Consider the following 25,469-nt stretch of genomic DNA (forward strand, 5'->3'; position numbering starts at 1 on the left):
TTCAGTAGTTCAAGAGCTTTATTGACTACAGTACATGGTAAGCCTGGAGAAGCGATCACTTAAAAACACCAAAACCCTTACATAGCAAAGGTTAAGAAATAAATTAGGACTCCTAGTGGGAAAAGCCGGGGTGGGTAGGTGGGGGCTGGGGAGGTGGGGGGCTGGCCTCATTCGCTTCTATCCTTGGGCTCCCGGTAGCTCCACTGGATGTAATCAAAAATGTCCTGCTCACTGTCCACTGGAAGGGGCTCCCCAGCAACTCCTGCAAGTAGAGAGAGAAAAGAAGTAGTTTGGGAAGTTAATTACCGCAGACTGCGAGCAGGGGAAAGGAACTTAGCCACCTGGGAGAAGTCCCTGCCTGCCTGTCTCCACTTTCTGATAAAAGCCTGCATGCGTGTTTTGCAACATGTTACCAGTATAACAGACCCTGGGCACCCCAACTGTGGCCAGGAAAGCCACCCTAGTTCATGATTCTCTTTTTTTGCTGGATCTCTGTTGTACCCATCATAAACTATTCTTGAGTTTTTCTGCAACCCAGACCGTGGCTCTTAAGCTAGCTGCTAGGACATCACTTAGAAGTCGGGTGTGGCGGTACATGACTAGGTCAGTCTGGGCTGCAGAATGAAATTCAGATGCCTGAGTGCCCATGAAATTAGCCACGTTTAATGAGGACCCAAGTGAACCGTATGCATGTTTATATTTGAAAAGCATGCTCCAGTCTTCGCGAGACGGAAGTCCTGCCTTATGCAACACTTAGGACAAAATGGCAAAGCTTCATTCCCCCAGTAAACTACCACATACCAGTAAACTACACAGCAGGCTGTGAAATGTTAAACAAGATCTCTATTGATTTTGTGTGCCGTGTAAACATGCGTATGTCTACATGTGGTATGTGCATGCCACAGGAAGTACACACGAAAGATAACAGATTTCAGGCATCAATTCCCCTTCTACCACATAGGTCCCAGGAATCAAATCCGCTGTGGGAAGGGCCCTTACTGCTGGGCCATCTCACCTATTCTTTAAATCCTAAAGCAGGAAGTGAGAATAATTACCCAGGAATTATTTTGTAATTTTTTTTTGTTTTATTCTTCCCCGTGAGGGTGGGGATGGTTGGGATGGCACCTGCTCTGTCGCTGCCACAGTCTCAGGCATCAGTTGTCAGTGAAAGAAAGGACACCCAAGCTCTTCACAAGTCTCAGACACAGCCAAACAGAACCTCTTCCATAGTACGATCTTTCAATGAGCATTCATCCTAAGAAAGGGTCAAACAGGGCCTCGGGTGTGCGGGCAGGCACTGTACCAGTCAAGCTATGTCTATTCTCACAGAGCTGGAAATCACTTTCGCCTTGTGCACCATCAATTGAGGCCCTAAAGATAGCTTTTATTTCCTGTGGGATTAACATAAAAGAGCTACAATTAAATGGCAGGATCACTAAAAAGTCTTCTAAGAAACTTTATTATATTAAAATGCCTAGTTTTTGGGAGGGGGCTCATGTAGCCTAGGCTGCCCTCAGACTTGCCGAGAAGCCCAGGCTGCCCCAAGGCCAGCTGAGCACCTCTGGAAAGCACTTCCTCTGCTGAGGCAGTCAGGATACTCACCAGTGACCCCCAGGGGGCGGATGGTGTACTCATTGATTGTGAAACCCTTTTCTAGGGCGTGTGCTCTCATGTTCTTATTAAAGATGTCGCTCCCAGTGAAGTAGAGAACACCACAGTAATACTGATCTTTGGGGATCAACCTTAGGGGAAAAAAACTTTTTAAACCACATATTTCAAGTTTAGCCAAAGTAAGTCTACGTGGTACATATCCTAGGAAAAGCAGGTCGTTAGGTTGCAACTGGTCACTCGGCTGCTACCAGCTGCGGCTTTTGTTAACAACACTCACTACTCACAGCTAAAGCGGGTTAGCCTTTGTCTTGTGCTTTCTGCTTTACTTTCACCATTGCCCTTAACCTTCCCCTAACCTCCTGGGTCACTGGGGTTCCAGAATGGGGGCCCTCAAATAGTGCAGGCCATCCTTCTGTCAAGGGCAAGTACTTGTGAGGCTGAGGCTGCACTCATGAAGTGACCGTCTCTCAAGAACACCAGAGCAGACAGTGCTGGGTCTCACCTCCCTTAGCCCTGCTCTAATTCTTCCCTCTTAAGTCGGGGATGTCAACAGCTGTTATCTGTCCTTCCCAGTGCGGACACATGGAACCCATCTCTCCGAGCTTCTTACCAATTCTTGTCTTTATCTGACGTATGAGGACAGGCAAGTCCAGGCTGCCAGAGCCCAGGCTTTTGCCTCCAAGCTCCAGCTACACATGCAGTAAGGAATGCAAGTGTGCACAAATGAAAAGGTGCCCCACTTACTACAACACGGCAGACCATGACAGCTATGGCTGCTGCTCTGCTGAGGGGCAAATCTGGAGAAACTGACATCTGGGGACATTCGCCTTCTGTACGCAGTTCAGCCAACTCAGTATTCATAGAATTTATCATCCCCACATGTCTGCAGCCTCAAGGACAGGAGTGGAAAGGATTCAGCAAACACAATTTGAATCATACCTGATATCAATTCTTCTGTGTGGATATTCCTTTTCACCATCTTTACTGGGAAGCTGGCACACACCCTACATGGATATTTTAAACAATGTTTAGATGGCGTACACACTTCAGGCTTATGCGCACTTTCAGTGTAGCAGCAGGTCTAGGCTCTGGATGGAGGCCAGGGCGCGACCTGTGGCCTTTGGCCGCCTTGCTTACGGTGACTCTGTGTTACAGCAGCATTTGGCTCCATTCTGAGTACAAATGCAGAGGTGGCACAACTGTATCCCGCTGTGCAGAGAGACCACCCACCTACCCAGCACCACCCGCGAGGACAGAGCAGTAACTCCTGCAGGTGAAAATGTCGTTTGTAAACACACGGGCACCTGGATTATTAAAACCAGGTCTGCAACTTAATCAACCTGAAGCCCCTACTTAAAAGAGACATTGAACACTGTGCAGTCCAGAGTCCCAGGAACTTGTTGCGTCTCTACTGGGCAAGTGTTAAAGGATGGACAGGCAGGGCATGCCCAGTGTGTTCACCTGACCGTTCAGACCTAGTCCTGGACCTTGCTTTGGGTGTCCTGGTGCTTCTGCAGCTCTGCCTGACCCCATGACTACTCAGTCCTGCATGCTTCCAGCAACTCTCCAGCCAGCTTTGCTAACATCTTATCTAACCAGCTGGGGAATCAAAACTGTGTGGTAAACCACAGTCTGTGAGGAGTCTCTATCTGTGTAGTCTGTAAACATTATTATTAGTCAGTGAATTCCAACACTGTAGAAAGCCATGTTCCTGACATGTCGTGCTGGGGACAGGATGTACGACCTTCACCTTCTCGCTGTACTCCTAACTAACAAACCACACGGGGGCAGACAAGGATGCTGCTTCTAGGATCTGGCCTTTGTGGGTTCTAAACTAGAGATTATCAAGGAAAGCACCAGGCCTGAGGACGGAGACTAAAACAACCATGAAAGGAAACCTCAATAACAAAGATCATGCATAAGGCAAACACCCTGAGAAAGCTGCCAGTAATACTCGGGGACAGCAAGATTATCTGATTCGTGAACAGGCAGAATATTACAGGTGACGAACAATCAAGGAAAGTTTAAATATGATATAGAAAAGTTTGGAGAAATCTTAGAGACAAAACAGAAACAATAAAGACGACTGATCATCTTTCTTCTCTACACTTGAGTTTTCGCTCAGTGGCAGCTAAGGGTGCCTGGATTCACAGGCTTGTCATCTGTGGTAGAAATGGGTTTCAACTGCCTTTGTTCTTTTCCTCAAAGCTAGTTTTATTTTCTGATGTGCTAATGTTGAAGAATTCCTGTGTTGCTGTAAAATTCTTAGATTGCATAGATTTTGGTTTCATACCAAGTGTCTAAAATAAACCCTTTTATGTTCTCAGAGAAGTCAAAATATCTTGTACTGTCACTTGAATGGAAACAAACTGTCCCGGACTCGTAAACATGTTTACCTCCATAACTCGGGCTGGTCACTACAGTACCCAGCGTGACATTTTGGTGGCCCTGATGTCACCCTTTCCTCTTTGGCTCATCTTCACTCTGGTGCTGTGGCCAGCCGCCTGGACCACTGACAACTGACGGGATCTGGCTGAGAAGCCTCTTCAGTGAGATCCAAAGGCCTCTGGGCTGTGACTCAGCAAAGTACAAGCTAGGGAGTTCATGTCAGGCTCTCATGGGAAGCCTTACTTGTCTGGAAATGAAGGACTCTGGCCAAGGCTATACTCTGGTAGGGGACCTGAAGGCAACGGAAAAAGGCGGTCACCCCACGGTAGTCTACATGGGTAAAAGACCATTTTTCTCCCTTCTGTGAGCCACCTCACTCTCAATGTGTGGTACAAGCAGCAGCGGAGGCACACCCAAGACTACACATCTCTGAGTGCTGGCAGTCTCCGTGTCTGCTCTTTCCCCTCCTAGCCAGAATTCCTGATCTGAGAGACCTAAAAGTAGCCAAGTTTTTGCTTTCTTTAGGAAAATAAGTCCCTTCTAACAAAGACACAGACAGTTTTGATTTGTAAAACTTTTTCTGACCAACTGGTCAGCTTTGATTCTAGACTGGAACTAGGTTTACCTGAGAGTCACATGACTGTTCTTGGGGACATCCGTGCTAGAGCAAGCATCCATTGAGTCAATGCAGTGAAACCGGGTGTCACTGCTGACAACAGCAGGTCTGTTGCCTCCAAGGACACCTTCTAGGAGAACACTGCCCTTGTGAGTGTGTCACACTTCTACTCCCTGACCCGCTGATGTCTCCTCAGTGATCTTTTCAATTTGATCCTCACAATTAAAAAACAAACAAAACCAAAAAAGATTTTCCCCCTTTGTAAGGAAAGCAGTCTCTTACAACCACCCAAGGTCAAGAGCTCTGGCTCCCTCACGGCACAGTGAGCTCCTGCATCCTACAGTCAGAGGAATGGACTCCAAGATCTACATCCAAACGTTCACGGCTGTTAGCAGGATCCCACACCGTGAAAAGACATCACGTGTACCTTTCTAGGTCTCCTACAGCAGTGTCCATCTTCCTACACTTAGCCCTCAGATGACATCCTTAATGACCTTCCCGCTTGCCAAACACTAGCATGACTGTCTTAGGGATAATCAATGGCTTTTTAAATCGGATATGAGGCTGGCCCCTTTGAGGAATATCACATCTGGCACTAGAAACCTGGTCAGACGCCATGCTTGGAGAGGACACGGGTCCTGTTGGGTTGGCTCCTGTGCTTAAGTATTCACCTCTAAGCATCAGGGCTGCATTCGGTATGAGGCAGAGAAGCCCTCTGCAGCAGGTGGCAGCTATGGCAGGAGAAAGAGCAGCTATCGTGATCAGTCCTAAATGGGACATCTATATCACACCCTGAAGGTTCAGGGAACTGGCAGAAAGCGGACAGGAGGAAGGGTGGGACAGGGCACTGCACTCCTGAACTCTCTGTAGCCCTAAGTATCCCTGCACAAGAGTGGTCCCATCCCCATTCTGTTGTAGAGGGAGGACAGGCTCATGAGGCCATACCTCTATCTGAGGACTAACAGGCAGTTAAAGGGTGCCAAAGGAGAGACGCCTAGGAGGTTCAGCCTCTCCTAGGGATCTACACAGTGTTCATGGTGGTGACAGGTAGTCTCCTTCCTCTCTTAGTGGTTTAGGCACTGCTAAGTGGCCCATGCATGTACAGTCCCTACTCATGCTCCAGGAAGTGGGCCAGCAAACAACAGCAATACAGGAAGATGTGCAAGCAGAGGAGGACTGGTTGGAAGGAGAAGGAGATCATTGAGTAGACATGGGGGGACAGCCAAGGGTAACAAGGAATGATATGATAAAAATATATCACACACATACACAAGAACGTCATTAACATCTTACACATATGCATAAAAATGTTATAATGAAACTCATTACTGTAGTTAATATATGATAAAGAAAAAGCTAAAGGATCTGCAGAGACACACAGTAAGCAGAATGGTTGCAATACAAGCAGCAGGACTTGGGTTTGAGTCTATAACCATGGCAGGGAAAGTGCACCCCTATAACCTCAGCACTAGGGAGGCAAAGGTAAGAGGACCCATGGAGCTAATAGAGCACCCAGTCTATACCAACCTCTGAGTCCAGAGTGAGACAGAGTGTCTCAGAAAATAAGCTGAAGTCGATTGAAGGAAGCACCCAACAGTGACCTTTGGCCTCCACATCCACCACTACCCGAGAATATATACACCATATACCTTAACCTCTGTTTACTAACTCTGAACACTAGGTATCTGTCACAGAAATTTGTGAAAGAAGAGACAAAGGCCATAGAAACAGCAGAAAATGCCCTGGTCTATAACGACAATTTACAACTTCATAAAAAATTCTTAATCAGCACCTTCCAGATTCTCCCTGCCTCCTTACTCACCAATTTCATTTTCTCTCAAAGGAAAAAAAGGAAAATCAAAGAAACAAAAATCAAAACAGAAAAAAAAAAACATTTATCAGTAAGACCAAAAATACCAAAACAAAATATTCACATACACACAGGGTCTGTCCTGCAGTGTGGTCGAGTTGTCCAGTGAGATTCCCTTTACCAGCAAAAAGCTACTCTAGTGGGGGTGGGGCTTTGTGCCTGTCCACTTCCCCGTCTCCATGCTGGGATTTGTATGGTCTGAACCTGCGCAGATACCGTGTGTGCTGTCACGTTCTCTGTGAGTTCATGTACGTTATATGTCATATCTGGAAGACATGTTTTTATGTTTTAAATGCTTCTTAATGTAAATTACATACGCCCTCATTCTGAGTGAAAATCAAACTAAAGATTTAGAGAATGATCCTTATGTAAACCCTATTTCTATTTACTTTAAACTATTTTATTTATTGTGGTGTGTGTGTGTGTGTGTGTGTGTGTGTGTGTGTACAAGCATACCGGTGGGAGTATGGAAGCCAGAGGAGAACTTGCGCATGGTTCTTCTCCAGTGTGTCCTATGATAAACCTGGATTCCTCTTCTCCCCCAATTGCTGGAACAGATTACTAATCAGGCAATTCTAGCCTCTCTCAAAAACCTTCAGAGAATATGAAATCACTTACTATTTTAAGAAAGTACTGCATGCCAGTCATTATGAATAATTTTAAAGAGCAAATTCTGCATAATATTTATCTTGAAGATTCAAATTATTGACAAAGAGTTTACAAGAAAAATCCTGCTATTACTTTTACCAAGCTCTCAGAGTTATGCTATTTGCTTTTTCTTCTTGTTTTGAGGCAGCATCTCTCTATGTATGGAGCCCTGGCTGAAATGGAGCTTTCAATGTAGACCAGGCTGGCCTCAAACTCACAGGTATCTTACTGCCTCTGCCTCCTGCGTGCTAGAATTAGAGGCTTGCACCTCCACACCCTGTAGCTATCTGTGATGGTAACAGAAAACTACAAGTCACAGATATATTTAAACACTTACCATGAACTTGGTTTCACCCTTTGACAGAGTGTCTGTAATGAAATGGACTTTCTGTAACTGCTCCACAACACGATGTAACAGCTTCGGCTGTATAGTTACAGTCAAGAAATAAAAAAAGAATACTGTTACAACAAGAAAACTCCCTCATTGTAAGATGGATCACATCTGCTTAGACATTCTGAGGTACCTGTTTGCTTGACTCTGAGGTGAAGTTTGGGTGGGTCAGAAGAACATCCATGTCTCCACTGGACTCTGCCCCTATGATAACAAAGAACAAAGACCTACTAACTAGGCCAAGCTAGAATGAAATAGAAGACACACATACACACGCCTTACTTCCAACAGGGTAACCTTCTACTACTCAGGTGTACTGACAGAAACAACAGGATATGGGATAAACAATAGTTTTACATATTTCCACTCATGAATAAGCACACTTAACTAATACTATGGGTTTTAGTCCATGAAGTGACACAAATTACATATTTTTAATTCACATTGTCACATATACTAGCGACTTTACCATCAAGTCACGAATAACTCAAGACTGTGAAGTATGTTACCTCGTCTGAAACTGCCACAGACTGTAGCAATGTATTCGGGATCCACTCTTTTAACTTCGCCAAGTACAATATCCTAACAGAAGAAAAGCTAGGTCAGTGCTCAAAAAACAAAAGGCACCCATACACTAATGGAGAACACATAAGGAGCCGTACTTGCATCTGCAGCATCTCTTCACGAGGAATTCTTTTTTCAAAGTCCTCAAAATATCTAGGAAGACAGAGCAAGTGGAGAGATTTCTGTATAATTTTAATCTCTTTAAAAATTGCCCCCAAATAAGCATTTAAGCAGATCATACTCAGAAATCAAGACTAGAATTCACTGAAAAGAAAGCCAGGGCAGGTGTGGAGAAGGACTCTATTCCTGTCTATTCTATTAGTTCAAGTCCTGAACAGAATCATTTGTAAATTTCAGACTTCGCATTCACACAGCAGGAATGAAGAAATGGGGCTGAGAACAAAACTTAGTTGGTAGACTTTTTGCTGGTTCAGACCTGAGTTCCCAGGTCTGCACAAACCAGGTGTGGTGGCACATGCCTGCAAGTACAGCACTTTAGGGGGTGGTCATTGCTCTCTGGCTTGTTACAAAGCAATTTCAAGGCCAGTTCAGGACACATGAGATCCAGTTTAAACAAAGCTAAACAAACAACACAAACTACAGTAATTATATATAAATTATTGCTTCATGCTTTCAAAGCAGACTACTCTCTGCTGGTAAGCTAAAGGTTTAAAGGTCAAAGCACCTAAAAACTAAAAACAGAACGGAGGCTCTGATGTGCTCCTGCCCTGAGGGTAGCTAGATGCTAAAGAATCTATGTATGGTTTTATTTCCTTTCTAAATAATGATAACACACAGCATCAAAAAGTTAGAAGGAATTTTGAATGTTTACAACATGAAAAAGATAAATGTTTAGGATATGGGTATGTTTACCCTGATTTAAAATATTATACAATGTATACATGTAACAAAACATGTTGTAACAAAATGTTATGCAATATACACATGTAATAAAACATGATATCCCATAAATATATGCAACTTTTGTTTTTAGCCCCATAAATATGTACAATTTTTTTCGGCTTAACGTCTTCATTTTTTCCCTTTAAAAAAAAAAAACCCAATCTTTATTCATTTTACATACCAACCCCAGTCCTCTCTCCCTCCCTGTAATTTTGTTTTTATACATCAGTTGAAAGTTATATCAATAGTTTTCAAAATTTTTGTATTTTATATAGTACCCCACAACATGGATGAACCTAAGAAAATAAGATGCTGAGTGAATAAGCCAGTCATGAAGGATGTGTGGACCATCCGGAACAGGAGAAGTTGCATAGATAGAAAGGCTCCTGGTTTCTGAGCTTGGAGAGAAGTGTGTGAGGGTCAAATGGGGAAGAACATACTAGGGTCCTTTAGGGTAAAAAAGATGTCCTAAAACTGACTGGAATAGTGGTTGCACAACCCTGTAAATATATTAAAAGTTATCCAACTGTGTATTTTACACAGGTTTACTGCATAACACATAAACTGTATCTCAGGAAGGCCAATAGGATGATATCTTAGCACAAAATAGTGTCTACACATATGCCTAAGAATGATTGTGCATGTGTCCAGAATAGTTCTGGGTACCTAGGCTCTTCAGAATACCTCAAAAATCCCCCTAATTCAGGTTATCCATAGACTACACAAATGCAAGGAATCGCAAGGCATAATCAGGAAAAAATGCAATTTGGAACAAATTAAGATTATGTAACACCAGATACCCACACACAGTGCTAGTATACCAACACTGTAAGCGGCACCTGCTACACAAAACCATTACGATGCTGACATACTACACTGTCATTCGTATTTGAAATCTTTCTTATACTCATGTAAACTGTACATGCAGCATGTCCTTCTCAGACTGGGAGTAAGCTCCTGAAGAGCTACCTGAGCTGGGTGCAGTATCTCAGGTCTGGGTAGTCTGAGGCAAGGGAATCCCAAGTCTGAGACCAGCTTGGGCTACAAAAGGAGTGCAGGGTGAAACCAAGTCTCAAATAACAACCCCCACCAACAGAGAGCCACACCTCACCACTTGACAGTTTTTCCCTAGACCCGGTTTTGCATGATATAAACAGGAAGTGAACACCCAAAGGCTATCTGCTGTGCTCAGATCTCAGTTCTCTGTATTTAAAAGGAAGCTGCTCCCCAATTAGAGTTGAGAGAATGAAAGGAATTCTCAAAGTAAAAAAAAAAAAAAGGCTAGAATGTAATAATAAAATATAAAAACTTTGCAAGACTCTGCAACAAATTTTAGCATTTCTGAATAGAAAAATGGTTGACTTTAGCTACATCTAAAGGTTATGGTGTACGACAGAATGTCTACACACGAATATGTAACAACTGTTGAAGAAAGGGGCCAGGAATTCCAAAGAGAGCAAGGCGAGGTCTCTGTGAAGGAGGGAGGAGAGGAAATGGAGAAATACTAGTATTTTATAATCTCAAAAAGTAAAGTAGAATGTCTCTGAAAGCTTTTACATCTCAAGTATCAAAATTAGCTATCTTACTTTAGCCCGATTCGTTGATGATGGTTCAATTTATCTTCATTTTTCCTGAGATCTGAATAGAAGATAAAGTTGAGGTGCTTAGTTTGAATACATTTTAGAAAAGATATTAAACTTCTTTACCTTTCCTACAAAGAACTACGCTGAAGAAAAAGATATTGAAATGGTTTTCAAAACATGATGGAAAAACCCCACGGACACTGAGAACTAAACCCCACAGACACTGAGAACTAAACCCCACAAATACTGAGAACTAAACCCCACGGACACTGAGAACTAAACCCTACAGACACTGAGAACTAAACCCCACAAATACTGAGAACTAAACCCCACGGACACTGAGAACTAAACCCCACAGACACTGAGAACTAAACCCCACGGACACTGAGAACTAAACCCTGCAGACACTGAGAACTAAACCCTAAGGACACTGAGAACTAAACCCTAAGGACACTGAGAACTAGTGAAAACACTTTTCAAATCAATGCTGCAAACAGCTGGTTTTAAGATCATTTTTATGTAATACATCAAAATTTCAACTTGAAGTCGATGAAAGAGTACACAAAGCAAACAAGGGATAAGAGGCAATCTTACTGGTCGTAGTTAAAACACGGTAAGCAGATCTAACATCGCTTACTATACTGTCACCACAGTTTCCTAAGGTTTTTTTTTTTTTTTTTTTGGAGACTGAGTCTCACTGTGTAGTCCTGGCTGGCCTTGAACTCAGAGGTCGGCCTGCCTCTGCCTTTCCAAGAGTTAGGTTTAAAGGTGTCCGCCACCATGTCCGGTCTACACTCAGTCTTCTTAAACGTGCTGGCTGCCTTGTTCAGCTTGCTTTGAGATGAATTTGTGAAGACATGTGCTAAAATGGGGAGGGGGCATCATCTTTATCGTTTACTCTGCAAATGCTGTAATATTAATGTGAATGGCATGAATGTAGTAGCAGCTCTTGTTAAAGAAAAAGCTTCAAATATAATTTGTCTAATCACCAGTATACTGATAGATACATAAGTTTCCTATGAAGAAATGGAGAATATGCATATTTATGACACATGAACATACACTACCTCCCAGAAAAAACACTCCCAAACATCTGACATGAAATGGAAAGGATTACAAGTCTGTACACAGTCACCATTATATTACACATGTGAATTATGAAATATAAAAACTAGGAGATTCTAGACGTTACCAGGTGGATAACTTTGTCAAAGGCACAAGTTCTTGACCCTTTTGAACAATCATCTCACTGATTGATAAACAGTTTATGTTACAAGCAAAAAAATACAAAATTCTCCTGAGACATACAGGCAGTTTATTTTCTGACAATTTGGCTCATAAGTAGTATCACTAATATAAAGTTCCTGCAAGTATGTTACCATCCTTAAGTGTTTACTACTCACCAAACACTCTAAGTGCCTTACCTTGTTACGATATCGAACCTATGAGTCAGAAACACCTACCACATGGTCCAGAAACTGAAGAACTAAGCTCACTCACTGCAATAATGTATTGGGAGTGGCATTTAAACCTCCATCAGTTTCCAAACTCTGTCCACCTAACCTATCTGCGTAGCTTAAAAGTCGCCAAACTCACACCAATATTTCATCTTGTGCTAAGGGTGGCACAGTAAACATCCCATGGGTGTGCTAATGGATCCACAGGTACTCTCGGGAAAGCACGAGGAGATAAGCTACATTTAAAAGGTGCTTACATTAGGTTAGAAAAATATACTAAACTGTCTGGTTTAGGCTCTAACCGCCCCCCCCCCCCATTTTTGGAAAGCAAACATTCCTCCAACAGCACCGTGCATCTCTAAAAGAAACACTGTCAACATACAAAATCTAGCTTTTAGTCTAAGATGTACTGTCTAAACACTGTTTAGAAGCAAGCAATTTAGAACTTCTAAAAATTGTCAAATAATCTCTACTTAGTTGTCTTTAAGCTGAGAAGTCTATCATGTGCTGTTTGAGTTTACTAAGAAGCTAACTTTCAAAGCAGGGATGCTTCCCCTTCCCCTGGTCCCTCCATTTCAGACCGAAGCACATGCAGCTCAAAGAGTCCTTCAAGGCCCTCTTAACTCTGTGACAAGGGGAAAAACAGCCTGAGAGGAAGAACACAGCCCTGATAGGCAGATCACTGCTAACACAGGTCACTGTTCTTTAACCCTGATATAAAAGCACCTGCAGTGAGAGAGAGAAGCTGGAGGTTCAGCCATGGGAAGCTCATCCATGCAGAAAAGCTTCCCCAGGAATTCCAACTGACTGCTTCAACTTCTTCAGCGGATTCTGCGGCTATTGTGAGGCACCAATCTGATGATGTCATTTGTTGCTTGCTAGATTTGTTCCTTTACTCATAAGACTCTGCAAACGGGACACTGTTCTCTTCAGGACTCTTTCCACTGGGGACTTCACCTGGCTGCCTTAAAGGGGCTTCTCCAGTTGATTTGCACTACACGTGCTAAGTCGGGGTTGGATAATGTTTTATCTATCTGCTACTTACCGTTTTTCTCTGGCTTGCTATTATATTTGCTGATTCAAAACACAGATGCGGCTTTAGAGCTCATTTTCCAGCTCGTACAACACAAAGCAACTTCCTGCTTGTCTCAGGTTTTTGTCGCAAACCTAAAAAAGCCGAGGCCTGGAAGGTGGATGTCACCCTAGCTCTGCTCTCTACTGTGCGGCGACGACCAATTTCTTTATCTGCATTTGTTTACTGAGAATGGGACTTTCAAGGTGACCTTGTTGGAGATTGAAATTGGACTTAGTGATACGTGATACTTACCTTCTAATGTTTTAATTCCTTCATCTACAAACTTCCTTGCAGCAGATGGCCTACGACAACAACAACAAAACACCGTCTCAGAATCAAGTGAAACTCAAGGCTTTTAAGATAATCAATTATGCCTTTTATTGTCAGGCACAGAGCTTTTATTAAGGTAAACAAGACTTGCTAAATGCTGCACGGTTTCTTTGCTAATGTTCATCTTACCCAAAGACTTTTGGATCTTACGTCAATTGATGGACAACCATGAACTTGAACATAAAAAGACACCTAAGCAGCTAGCTATCATAATGTTCAAGCACAGATATGTGGGCCCTTGAACACTCATTAACTCAACTGAGTCCCACACACACTGCTGGAGACACTGCACAAACAAGACAAATAACAGCGCTGGCATTTACCCACTCCTATGCCAGCAGGCAGAGAAAAACAACAGATATAAACATAAACAAGAAAAATGTCAGGCAGATGAACACAGCATGACATGACAGAGCAGCAGCATCTCAGTGTAACTGGATAGGAAGTCCAGACTCTGAGATGCTGAGCTGATAAATGGATGGCAAAAAGCCAGCTGTTTGGGAGACTAAAGGGAAAAAAATCCAGATGGAGAAACAATTCATGAGAGACCCACAGATAAGCATGAGCTTGGCTTGCTCAAGAAGGAAATTAGTACGGCTGAATGAGAGGATGATACAGATTACCACCAACCACCACACAGGGGTCACCTGCGATAGAACTCCATAAGCCATGGTGGTTAGTTTGGGTCTTCCTATGAGCACAATGAATAGCCATGAGAAACGAGGAAAAGCCAGTCATGAAACCTACTTTAAGTTTATAGATTATCACCGCAATGACTGGGCTCAACAATAAAGTGATGTGTTATGGTAAACTATTTAGCTGGCAGTGGCAACAGGAACAACACCTATATCTCCCAACCTGTTTACACTGTGTCAATTTTTGGTATTATAAAGAGAAAAAAAAAGGAGAAATATGCGCATGTGCACACACACATATCAAGCACACTGGTCTGGGAGACTTAGCAAACATTACATGTGGTGCAGAAACTAACACTGATGTTAGGAGGCACCGTGACAAAGAAGAAAACTGAACAGGGAGCCAGAAGACAGTTTTTAACTCTGGTTACGCAAAAGCTGCTTACTTCCTATGTGTGTTTCAGTTTTCTTTCCTGAAAAAGAAGGTAATATTCCAAATATTCCCTAAATTATCTTCAGACAGACATTTTAAAAGTAGCTTCGGATCTCTGAGGAGTCATGCTGATTTTCAGTTATTATGTTTAAAACCTGAATAAAGGTCAGTTAATGAGGCAACTATTATACAGCTGAAGGAATGTTTTGATTCATAAGGATGAAAGAATAAAGTACCACAGGCCTAATATTCCATGCTAAACTTGCAGTATTCAGTGTTCAAGAAGTTCTCTTTGTTGCTAGCCCCAAATTAACTTTAAGATAAAAAATTTACTAGCCCAAATTTTAAAAAGGGCTGTGAAGAAATTCTTAAGATAAACATGCAGCAGACACAGTCTACAATAAAAAGACGCAGAAGCAAGTGCTGGGTTTGGGGGGAAGAAAGCACTGTCTGGGAACCAGGCTGGTTCGGGAAGGTGCCAACACTACCTGCCCTGGGTGGGCTAACAGAACAGCAGCTCGAGGACCAGCTGCAGATCCCCGCGCTATGCAAGGACAAACAGAACGGGCAAAGGCCCGAAGGTAGGTGGAGAAGTGCAAGTTCTGAAGGAAGAAGCATGTACTTTAGTTTGGGTGACATCATAGTAAGACTGATCTACAGCCCTGACTACTTAGGAAAGAGTTCTTACCCAATGCCAGTAACGCGAGTCAGGAAATTGATGGACGAACTCGTATCATCCTGACGAATCTTTAAGAAAAACAATCTATTACTGACTTAGGAATGCTCTGTGAACTGAAGTGATCTTATTGGAAACACACCAAGATGCAAAAAGCAAAGCACAAAATCATTGCATTTGTAGAAAACACACGTGACCTAAGTAGCTTGTGGGCGATAACAGAGTAGTAAAGACATCTCATCTCTAATTTATTCAATACGCACAGTACTTGGTTTTGGTTTTATACATATGTTGTAAAATGATTAGATCTAGAGAACTACAAATGATCACCTTGTGTAGTTACTTTTGTAATATGAACATTTAATACCCACTGCCCTTTCAGCTTTCAATTTTCTAATTCTTTTATTAAAAGGACTAGTCACAAAAGACCAAAAATTATATCAAAAATTAAAATCAAACAAAAACCATTAAAATGCTCAAAAGAGTCCAGGCACAGACTGAATAAATGAATGACAATGCTTTTTCATCAAGACATATCACTTTGAATGGGACAATGAGAGGCAACTCTACCAGACAGTCTCTCAAGGGCCACATACGGTAATGGGAGGCCCACGGAGTGTTACAGAAGCAACATTTTAAAAAATAGGATGTTTAACGCCAATTATCACTTTTGCTTCTGGGTCTAAGGTGAATTACGTCAATTATTCTGCTCTGTGCCATAAGGGAGGAACAAAGAATTTAATTAAAATGTTACCTTTTCAAGTTTACGCAATTTTCCAGTTGCCAAAAATTCATCGATCTTCTCAGCAATTTTTGTTCCTACTCCCGGCTACACAGAAAATTAAAAATAAAGAAGTCATATAAATATAATGTCTACCAAATCACTAAAAGATAACACCGAGGAGTAAGAAGCAAGGGGTTATTGGACAAGTTCTGAAGCAGAAGGTATGGAAAAGAAATCACTGGGAAGAAACTCCTCAGAATAAAATGCTTAAAAGATGGACAGAGAAAGCCTAGTAAATAACTTTAAATGACTCTTGTTTACACAGAATTAACTTCTGGGGGCTGGAAATGCAGGTCAGTGGGAAAGAGGACCTGGACGTGCTCCCAGTACACACAAGCACCCTACTTTTATTATGGAGAACTGAGAAAATGGGGCTGGCAAGATGGCTCTGTGGGTAAGGGCACTTGCTGCCAAGCCTGATGACCCGAGTGTAACCCGTGGAACCCACATGGTGGAAGAAGAAACAGTTCCTGCAAGCCGTCCTCCCACCTCCGTGTGTACCACTGCACACACGCATAGGTTAATGCAAACAATTTTTAACCAAAAAAAAGAGGGAAATGTGAAAATAAAGTTACACACAGTGTTAAGATTGCTTATTAATCTCATGGCTCTAAAAATTAAGTAGGAAAAAAAATCACCTGTACGCCCATCCTTTAACATTCGCTTGTACTATTTATTTAACTGAGACTCTCTAAGAACAGGGTTGTCCATGGTACCATTATAATTTTGTCAAATATTTGAAAACCAATCTAAGGTTCACAAGTAGGGTATCTGTTAAATAAATTCATAAAATGAACTAATATGCAGCCACAAAACCACAGTATTTATTGGTAAAATAAATCTGTTTAAGTGTGTTAAGAGAAAGTAGATATATTGCGACTAGAGAAACGGCTCAACAGCTAAGAGCATTGATTGCTGTTGCAGAAGATCATGTTCAGTTCCCAGCACCTACAGAGTGGCTCACAACTGTAACTTCAGTTCCAGGGACTCCTATGTCCTTTTCTGGCCTCCATAGGCTGCTGTATCCACATGGGGCACATAAACCCACATAACCACACACATATACACATAACAAAATTTTCTTTTTAATTAAAAAAAAAAAGCTGGATAGTGGTGGTACATAACTTCAACCCCAGCACTTAGGAGGCAGAGGGAGGCCAATCTGAGTCAGCCTGGTCTACAGAGAGTGTTTCAGGACAGCCAGAGCTTCAGAGAAACCCTATCTTGAAAAACCATCACCACCACCAACAAAAAATCAAATATACTCTTAAAACACAGAATACCAAGTCTCACCCTAGAGTTTCTGATTTGCTATGACTTAGGTAGGTAGAAAGACCAGCAACCTGCACTTCTATGTTGCCACAGAGCACTGAGGCTACTACTCTAGGACACCCCAGTGAGAATCACTACCAGACTGACACATCCATGAGGTCTTGCCAGTATTACAATAGTCACATGACAATTTAACTGTACTTGAGACTTTGTGTTCTTCAGCTACAGTAACCGCATTTCAAGAATTCAATGGCTAGAGGAGGCCCATGGTTGCCATACTAGATAGCAGTCATCTCAAATGTAAACCATGAAAGAATAAAGATCCCGTCTTTTTACTGCATTTCCCCAGTGCTTATGCATGTACTTGCTCAAGGTTAAGAACTAGTGAATTCTTGTTATTTATTAGCTCCATGAGGACCAAGTCTTTGAAGTGAAAATCCTGGGTCAAAATATACACATTTCATAGAGCCACCTTTAATGCCAGTTCTACCAAGGCTGAAGCAGGGGATCGGTGGGAGTTCCAGGCCAGCCAAGGCTACATAATGAGATCTTGGTCTCAAAAACGGGGGGAAAGATATACACACTCCGTCAAATGATGCATCAGAAAGACTGTACCTCAAGCAGTAACCATTTCTGTCCACATGTCATATCACACTTGGTAATCTGACAGGCACAACAGCGCATCTTGTCTCAATCTAAATTAACCAAGTTTTGTGATTATTGGTGAGAGTGTAAGCACATACGCCACAATGTGCACGTAGAGGTCAGAGGGCAAACTGCTAGAGTCCCTTCTCTCCTTCTACTACGTGGTCCTAAGGACTGAATTCAGGTTCAGCAGGCTTGGCAGCAAGCGCCTTTATCTACTGCTCCATCTGGCCAGCCCTGTTTAAACCACCAGTATGCACAAAAATATGACATGACTCAGTTTCTTGCTTTCTTCCCCATCCCCCCAAAAAAGTCAGGGTTCACTACCGAGCTCTGATGTAGACCGAACTGGTCCTGGGTTCATTAAGACTGGCCTGCACCTGTGTCCTGTGTGCTGGGATTAAAGGCATGTGCCATAATGTCTGCCCCCACATTCACCTCTTTTTTTTTTTTTGGATTTTCGAGACAGGGTTTCTCTGTAGCTTTTGGTTTCTGTCCTGGAACTAGCTCTTCTAGACCAGGCTGGCCTCTAACTCACAGAGATCCACCTGCCCGGCTCACCTTTTTATGTTCTGTATTTATTCGATAATTTATAAAGCCTCAAAAACTACTGAGAACATATTTAACTTTGGAAAGGAACACTTACCAAGAAGTATACAAAAGATTTAGGAAGATCAGATATAAGAAATGACTCAGGCTTCTCATTTTTTTAATGAGAAATAAACTGGATAATTAAAAGATAAACTGTTTACAGAGAGTAATGAATAATTTTACTCAGTAGCATACTGGCCACCAGCAATTCAGACCCTGGCTATTTCTATACCTAACATAACAGAATAAAAGGCAAAAAACTCATTTTGAAAATCTCAGATTTCTAGAATTATTCAGAAGCATCCACAGGAGCCAGACAGCAGATTGGTCTGAGATTGTTAGATAAAATCATAAAAATATTAGTATTTTTAACGTTAAGTTCAGTCATAAAAATTTTAGATTATTTTTATTGCTTTGGAGGCTATATTCAGATTGAGATGACCTATATCAGGTTTTCAAGAATCATTATAAAAATCACTGGGTTGCCGGGTGGTGGTGGCGCATGCCTTTAATACCAGCACTCCGAGGCAGAGGCAGGCGGATCTCTGTGAGTTCAAGGCCAGCCTGGTCTACGAGAGCTAGTTCCAGGACAGGCTCCAAAACCACAGAGAAACCCTGTCTCGAAAAATTAAAAAAAAAAAAAATCACTGGGTTCTTTGCAACAATGGTCTAAAAGGCTTGTCAGTGGTGATAAAAGGACAAATGGAAATAGGAACGACTGTTTAGATTTACGTCAAAAACCGTCTCGAAAAAAACAAAAAATAAAAAAAAATAGATTTACATCAAAACAGAGACACAGAACAAGAATTAAAGTCCAGTGCATTTAAAACATGGTTGCTTACTGTATATTTAGAAAAGATCAACTTACAGCACAAAGGATTTAAAACCCACACACTGGAGCGTTGTTAAGTAACAAATTCAAGGTTAAGATGTGACACGTGATTGATGTGAAGTTCCTCTTTCAGCTATAAGAGTACCAGATTTACCGAATTACCAAACAATGAAAATATAAGGACAGAAATGGTTCATAATCCCAAGGCTCTTCTGAGAATGTCAAGGACAACCACGTGGCAGTAGTTCAAGTCCAGAGGGCTTTTATGAAACATAAACTATGGGGAGAAGCAACGATCTCAGTACCCGAACCATTCAAAGATCAGGTCAGCTTGGCCTCATCAACAAAGGAGAAGTCAGGTATGGTCCTTAAATGTGAGGAACTGCAGCTTACTTCGGGAGGCTTGGATGAGAAAGAACATCAACAGGCAGATGCCCCGGATATTCTCCATGAGATCACAAATCACCGAGACATGTGGCTCTCTAGGAACCGTGACACTTCTGGCCTCACAGAAATTAGACAACAGTGCTACCCTAATACAGGGTGCAGGCTGGCTGGTGAGTTCTACTAGAGAGTACTAACCCACACAAATTCCTGGGAATCACAGGATGGCTGAGGGACTCCTAGAACCAGACTAATAGCATTCCCTGTGCCTATGGTCGTCTGAAGGACTCACATTTAAGGTGAGTTTCAGCTTGAGAATGAGTGCATATGGCAAAGTATAGGAAGGAAACAGACTGCATAATGTCTTCTTTCCAAATAAAAGTATTAATACTATTCTAAGAAACCAGGAGCAATGAAATTGGTCTGTGGTGGTCAAAGGCACTGCAGAGAAGTGAGTTCATTTTATGGAAACATATCAAATGTTTACACGTATGAACTCTTCAACTACATACTCATTAAGCTTACCAATTTCTTAGCTTCTGCTCCACTCTTGATTTTGTGTGGGTACTTTGCTATAACAGATGCTGCTTTTCTATACAAAAAAGGGGAGGGAGAAAAAAAAAGAAAAATGATTGAAAATCCAGCAAACACTTAATTTTTTTCTTAACTGAAATAAACACACAAATACCCACATAATTTATTTATTTATTTTTTACAAATATAGCTGTTTTCTACTATGTAAAAACTTAAAACTGGATCACTGGATGTTCAAAGACTTGGAAAGAGCCTGATGGGAAATTGGTGAGAAAAGGATCTGGGGAAGAAGACGGAGGCTATGCGTGGGCTCGACAACATGGACTGCCATGGCTGACCTGGCTACAGCTGCTAGGTGCCAGGTGTGCCAACAGCAGAGACCGACACTGAGCCCCAGATACGGCATTTCCTAGAATGATCTGCCACAGACCTGGTGGCAGGCTGACTACACTGGACCACTTCTTCCATGGAAAGGACAACACTTTGCCTTACTGGAGTAGATACTTGTTAAGTTTACGGATTTGCCTTTCCCGAACACAATGCTTCTGACAAAACTACCATCCATGGGCTTACATGCTTTATCCACCATCACAGTGTTCCACACAGCATTGCTTCTGACCAGAGGACTCACTTCACAGCCAGACCAAGTGTGACACTGGTCTCACCGTGTTCCCTACCATCCTGAAGCAGATGGCCTGATAGCAAGACAGAATGGCACTTTGAAGACACAGTTACAGCATCAATTAGATGGCAGCAGCCTGGAGGCTCTCCAGAAGGTGGTGCAAGCTTTGAATCAGCATCCTTCATATGGTACAGATTCAGAAAGCATTCTCTACCAGTGCTGCTGGGAGACTGGACGTCCACAAGCAGCAGAAGGAAAACAGATGCGCAACTATCAGCCTGAACAAAACTAACTCCAAAGGCCTAAACCTGAAGTCGAAAACCTAAAACTTCTAGAAGAAAACATAGGCAGCCCCCTCCCATGATAAACGTGTAGGAAAGGAATTTCTGAGTAAGAATCCATTTGACCAAGAATGAAGGCCAACAGCTGACAAGGGGATTTAATAAAACTAAAACTTCTGTGCAGCTAAAGAAACAATCAGGTGGGGCGGTGGTGGCGCACGCCTTTAATCCCAGCACTTGGGAGGCAGAGGCAGGTGGATCTCTGTGAGTTCGAGACCAGCCTGGTCTACAAGAGCGAGTTCCAGGACAGGCTCCAAAACCACAGAGAAACCCTGTCTCGGAGAAAAAAAAAAAAAAAAAAAAAAAAGAAACAATCAGGTGAAGAGGAAGCCATGGAATGGGAGAGAATCTTTGCCAACTATACACCTGACAGAGGATTAATACAAGGAACTCAAAAAAACAAATAATAATGAAAACCAACCTAATGAACAACAATAACAAAACCAAACCAGAGTTATTCAAAAAATAGGCTAGGGATCTAACAGAGAGCTCAAACAAATATAAAAATGGCTAAGAAATATCTCAAAAATGTTCATAATCTCGAGCAATTAGGAAAAAGAAAATCAAAACAACTTTGAAATTTTATCTTAACCCAGTCAGAATGGCAAAGGTCAACGAAACAACCAACAACAAATGCTGGAGAAAGTGAGGGGAGACAGGAATCTAGTTCACGTTGGTGGAACTGCAAACTAGTGCAGCCACTCAGGGAAGTAACCTGGAAATTTCTCAAAAAGCTAAAAAGGAACCTACCATATGACCCAGCTACAACACTCCTCGGTACATGCCAAAGAACACTTGCTCAGTCATGTTCACTGCTGCTCTATTTACAACAGCAAGGGAATGGAAGCAACCTAAATGTTCTTCAGTCAACAAATGGATAATAAGAATGTAGAATACTATTCAGTTATAAAAAAAATTAACTGGATGTGGTGGCATACACCTTTAATCCTAGCACTTGGGAGGTAGACACAGTAGGATCTCTGTGAGTTTGGGGCTAGTCTGGTCTACAGAATGAGTTTCAGCAAAGTCAAAGATATATAGAAAGACCCTGCATAAAACAACAATAACAACAAAACAAACAACAGCAAAATAAAACAAAAATGAAAGCACTAACTTTGCAAGTAAATGGATGTAACTAGAAAAGGTCATACTGAGTAACCCAGATCCAGAAAGATAAATATCACGTGTTCTTCTCCCTGGAGGCTCCTAGCTCCAAATCTTCAGATGTGAGTGCATACCCTGGAGTAACTGCAAACCAGGTAGGGTAGAGGCTTTGGGGGAGCATTAGGAAGAATAGCAAGGTGTGATGACAGGGTGAGGAGTGAGAGAAAAAGGTGGGGCTCTAATTAGGGAGTGAGGAGAGATAAATACAGAAGAAGGATAAAATAACAGTATGCATGTCTGAAAGTGCCATAAGGAATCATTAACATTTTCCTAAAAAAAAAAAACCTGCCTATAATAAATGTAAGTCTGCATAAATATACACACATAGTTTAAAATCTGGGCAGACAATGCCCCCTCCAACTGCCAAAACACACCTAACAAAAATCCAAGGCCAGGCACAAAAAGCCCTCTTTTGAGTTTTTGGCCAGGGCTGTCCTAGAGACTCCCCCAAACATACAGGCTATTGCCTTTGGTGGCAACCCAGAGGTAGAAGAAAAGTCCCTATTCCTGAAGACACCATGCACCTCAGACACAGGCCTCTGAGCTGGAACTAACATGAATGTCCCTTCTCTGAAGACTAGCTTTCCTGGTCTCAGAAGGCAACCAGGCAAGCTCCCAAAGGAGGGAGGCAACCAACAGTCCCACACAGCTAAGACTCCTATGAACCACGATGACCACCTGCACGGCAGGACAACCCTAAGAGTGCAGCAGAGACACGCACTTCTTAGTGCTAACCAGCAGCTCTCTAATTGGACGTAAGAGTCACTCATCAAGAGGGAAAACATGCCTGGTACTGGAAACATAGTCAACTACCCAGGCTAGCAAAGAACCTATAACCACCTCTTTCCTAAAGCAGCATAATCCCTAACTATATTCTAAATGTTCATCCTTATACCCCCAGCTAAGTGTAGTCTTTTCCCTCTCTTTGCAATAGACAGAGGCCATTAGAAAAAAACCACAACCAATCAAACTGCAGAGCCATGGAGCCAAGTCCTAACGGATTCCTCTACAAAACAACTCCTAAACCCCAGGCTCAGGGAACATTGTGGAAGAGGAAATGGAGAGATTGGGAGAGCAGGAGGATCAGGAAGTTTGCGATGAGATTTGTCACATAATAATATCAGGAGCTACACCCACAAAGTCTCACTAACATGACTGCTAAAACATGAGCTGAAAAAGGACGAAAATAATAGACACACCAATGTGGTCAAGACCTCAGACCTACACAGTAAATGAAGGAGCGCTGAGAGCAGAGCAATAGTCTTCCCCAGAGAAGAGTAAACCAATCGGTTATCCAAGACCAAATGGTCAGCCCTGTTATATGGACTGAATAGGTTATATTTATGTGTTTAGAAATATATATGTACATACAAATATGTACAGTTATAACAATAATTAATAAAAAAAAGGAAGCCATGAATTTTAAAGAGATCAAGGTTATCTATGGTAGGGTTTGGAGGGAGAAAAGGAAAGAGGAAATGATGTAATAATAATCTCAAAAGTAAAATGAATAGCAGATATAATACTAATAAAGGATGAGTCCTGAGTAAATTCAGGTATAAGACAGGCTACTAACGCACACTAATTGTAAGGTGGTAAGAGCTAGCTTGGGAAAATGAGGATGGTTTGTTTAAGCCGAGGGCTTTGGGCATGTTTATAGGCTAAGTAGCTGATGTCGGAGAAGTAGGTGACTGGGGATGCAGGCTAGGCACCTCAGAGAGTGCCTGCTGAGGTCTGTGGGATGGGCAATGCTTTTCAGAAAGTGACAGGATTAGTCAGTCCAAACAGAACAAACGTGCTTTTCTTGAACCACAGCTATTTCTTGTTTTGTTTTGTTTGAGACAGAGTTTCCCCGTGTAGCCCTGGCTGTCCTGGAACTTGCTCTGCAGGCCAAAATGGCCTAGAACTTATAGATGAGACTGCCTCTGCCTCCCGAGTGCTGGCCACAGCTATTCCGTGAGACAGAGCGCATCTGCTGCTGTTCATTGTTTTAAAGCTACATTGTATTACTACATCTACTTTCAGTCCAAATTGGAAACTCACTTGAATCAACTCTATAAGACGCAGTCAAAATTCTGTACACGTTAAATAAAGTTGCCACTCGGTTTTTCGTTTTTTAAACCCTCCCTCTGATCGTCCAAAAGTCCCTGGACACCCGTCACCCCATCCCTGCTAAAAGACTCCCTCAGCCAGGAGCGGCAGCTTACAACGTACCTGTACGCGTTGTACTTGTGGATTGCCTGGCTCACGTTCTTCTCAAAGTTTGCGAGTTCTGAAAAAGACAACAAAGAGCTCGAGTAAACAGGCGCACAGCCGGGAACGGCGGTCCCGGGAAGGGGGTGTGGGTGGGTTCCTCCCGGGACGGACGTGGCCGGCACGGACGCGGCGGCTGCGACCAGGGAGACAGCAGCGAGGCCCGGCTGAGAAGAGGCACCGGAGGGCGGCCCGGGACTCACCCACGAGCATGTCTGTGATGCCGCCGTTGAGGGTCTCCTGCGGCGCCTTGCGTTTGCTCATGGTGCCGGGAACCCGCACCTGGGAGCCACCGGTGGGACAATGGCGGCTCCTGACAGTGCGCAGCGCGGTGACGTCACGCGCCAGGCGGCGGGGCGGGGCGGAGCTTAGCGGACGCCGGGGCAGAAGCAGGGAATCCCTCGGCGGCGGGGAGTGGGGAGGTCAGGGTTACCCCTTTAGTGGGTTAACCTGAGATTAAATCTGCTCTCCGGGTAGGAGAGCAGTCCGCTTTAGAGCCAGAGGTGCAGAAGGCGGTGGACGTCGGCTGCTGTGGGCAACAGCCGTGGAAGGCGTGGCCTGTACTTTATGTGAGGACTCCCAGCACCAGGTCGGCTGTCAGGATCCAAGAGCTGCTCGGTGCTCTTGGGCACCGGGTAAAACAGGGAATGAAATACGCCAACCAAAACTTGGTCAACCAATGGCTGGAGATGTGTTTTGTCTTATTAAATACCCATGCCTTTTGTGGGAGGAGCTAAAGTTACGAAAAGACCACAGGAAGTGTCTGACCTGGATGATCAGCAAGGAGCCCTCATACCGCACAGCTTATATGGGAAAACCTTACAATTTGCTAGAATTGAAATATAACACCTGCGCTATATTTGTAAG

The 25,469-nt window shown here is 42.8% G+C and overlaps 1 protein-coding gene across 1 annotated transcript; it reads right to left on the minus strand.

The window, feature by feature from the left end:
• Polb (DNA polymerase beta) lies at positions 1-24,965 on the minus strand. The gene is made up of 14 exons (XM_050146727.1): positions 24,806-24,965; positions 24,564-24,621; positions 20,214-20,280; positions 15,935-16,009; positions 15,193-15,251; positions 13,359-13,408; positions 10,578-10,629; positions 8,187-8,241; positions 8,034-8,106; positions 7,658-7,728; positions 7,471-7,557; positions 2,551-2,615; positions 1,603-1,742; positions 1-262 (listed from the first exon to the last, which is right to left on the minus strand). Exons 1-14 carry the CDS (start codon positions 24,864-24,866, stop codon positions 168-170), a joined length of 1,008 nt encoding a protein of 335 aa, XP_050002684.1. The 5' UTR covers positions 24,867-24,965; the 3' UTR covers positions 1-167.
• Between the last annotated feature and the right edge of the window lie 504 nt (positions 24,966-25,469).

Source organism: Alexandromys fortis, unplaced genomic scaffold, assembly GCF_014885135.2.
Source record: "Alexandromys fortis isolate MF-2015 unplaced genomic scaffold, M_Fortis_MF-2015_v1.1 scaffold_55, whole genome shotgun sequence".
NCBI classification, from domain to species: domain Eukaryota; kingdom Metazoa; phylum Chordata; class Mammalia; order Rodentia; family Cricetidae; genus Alexandromys; species Alexandromys fortis.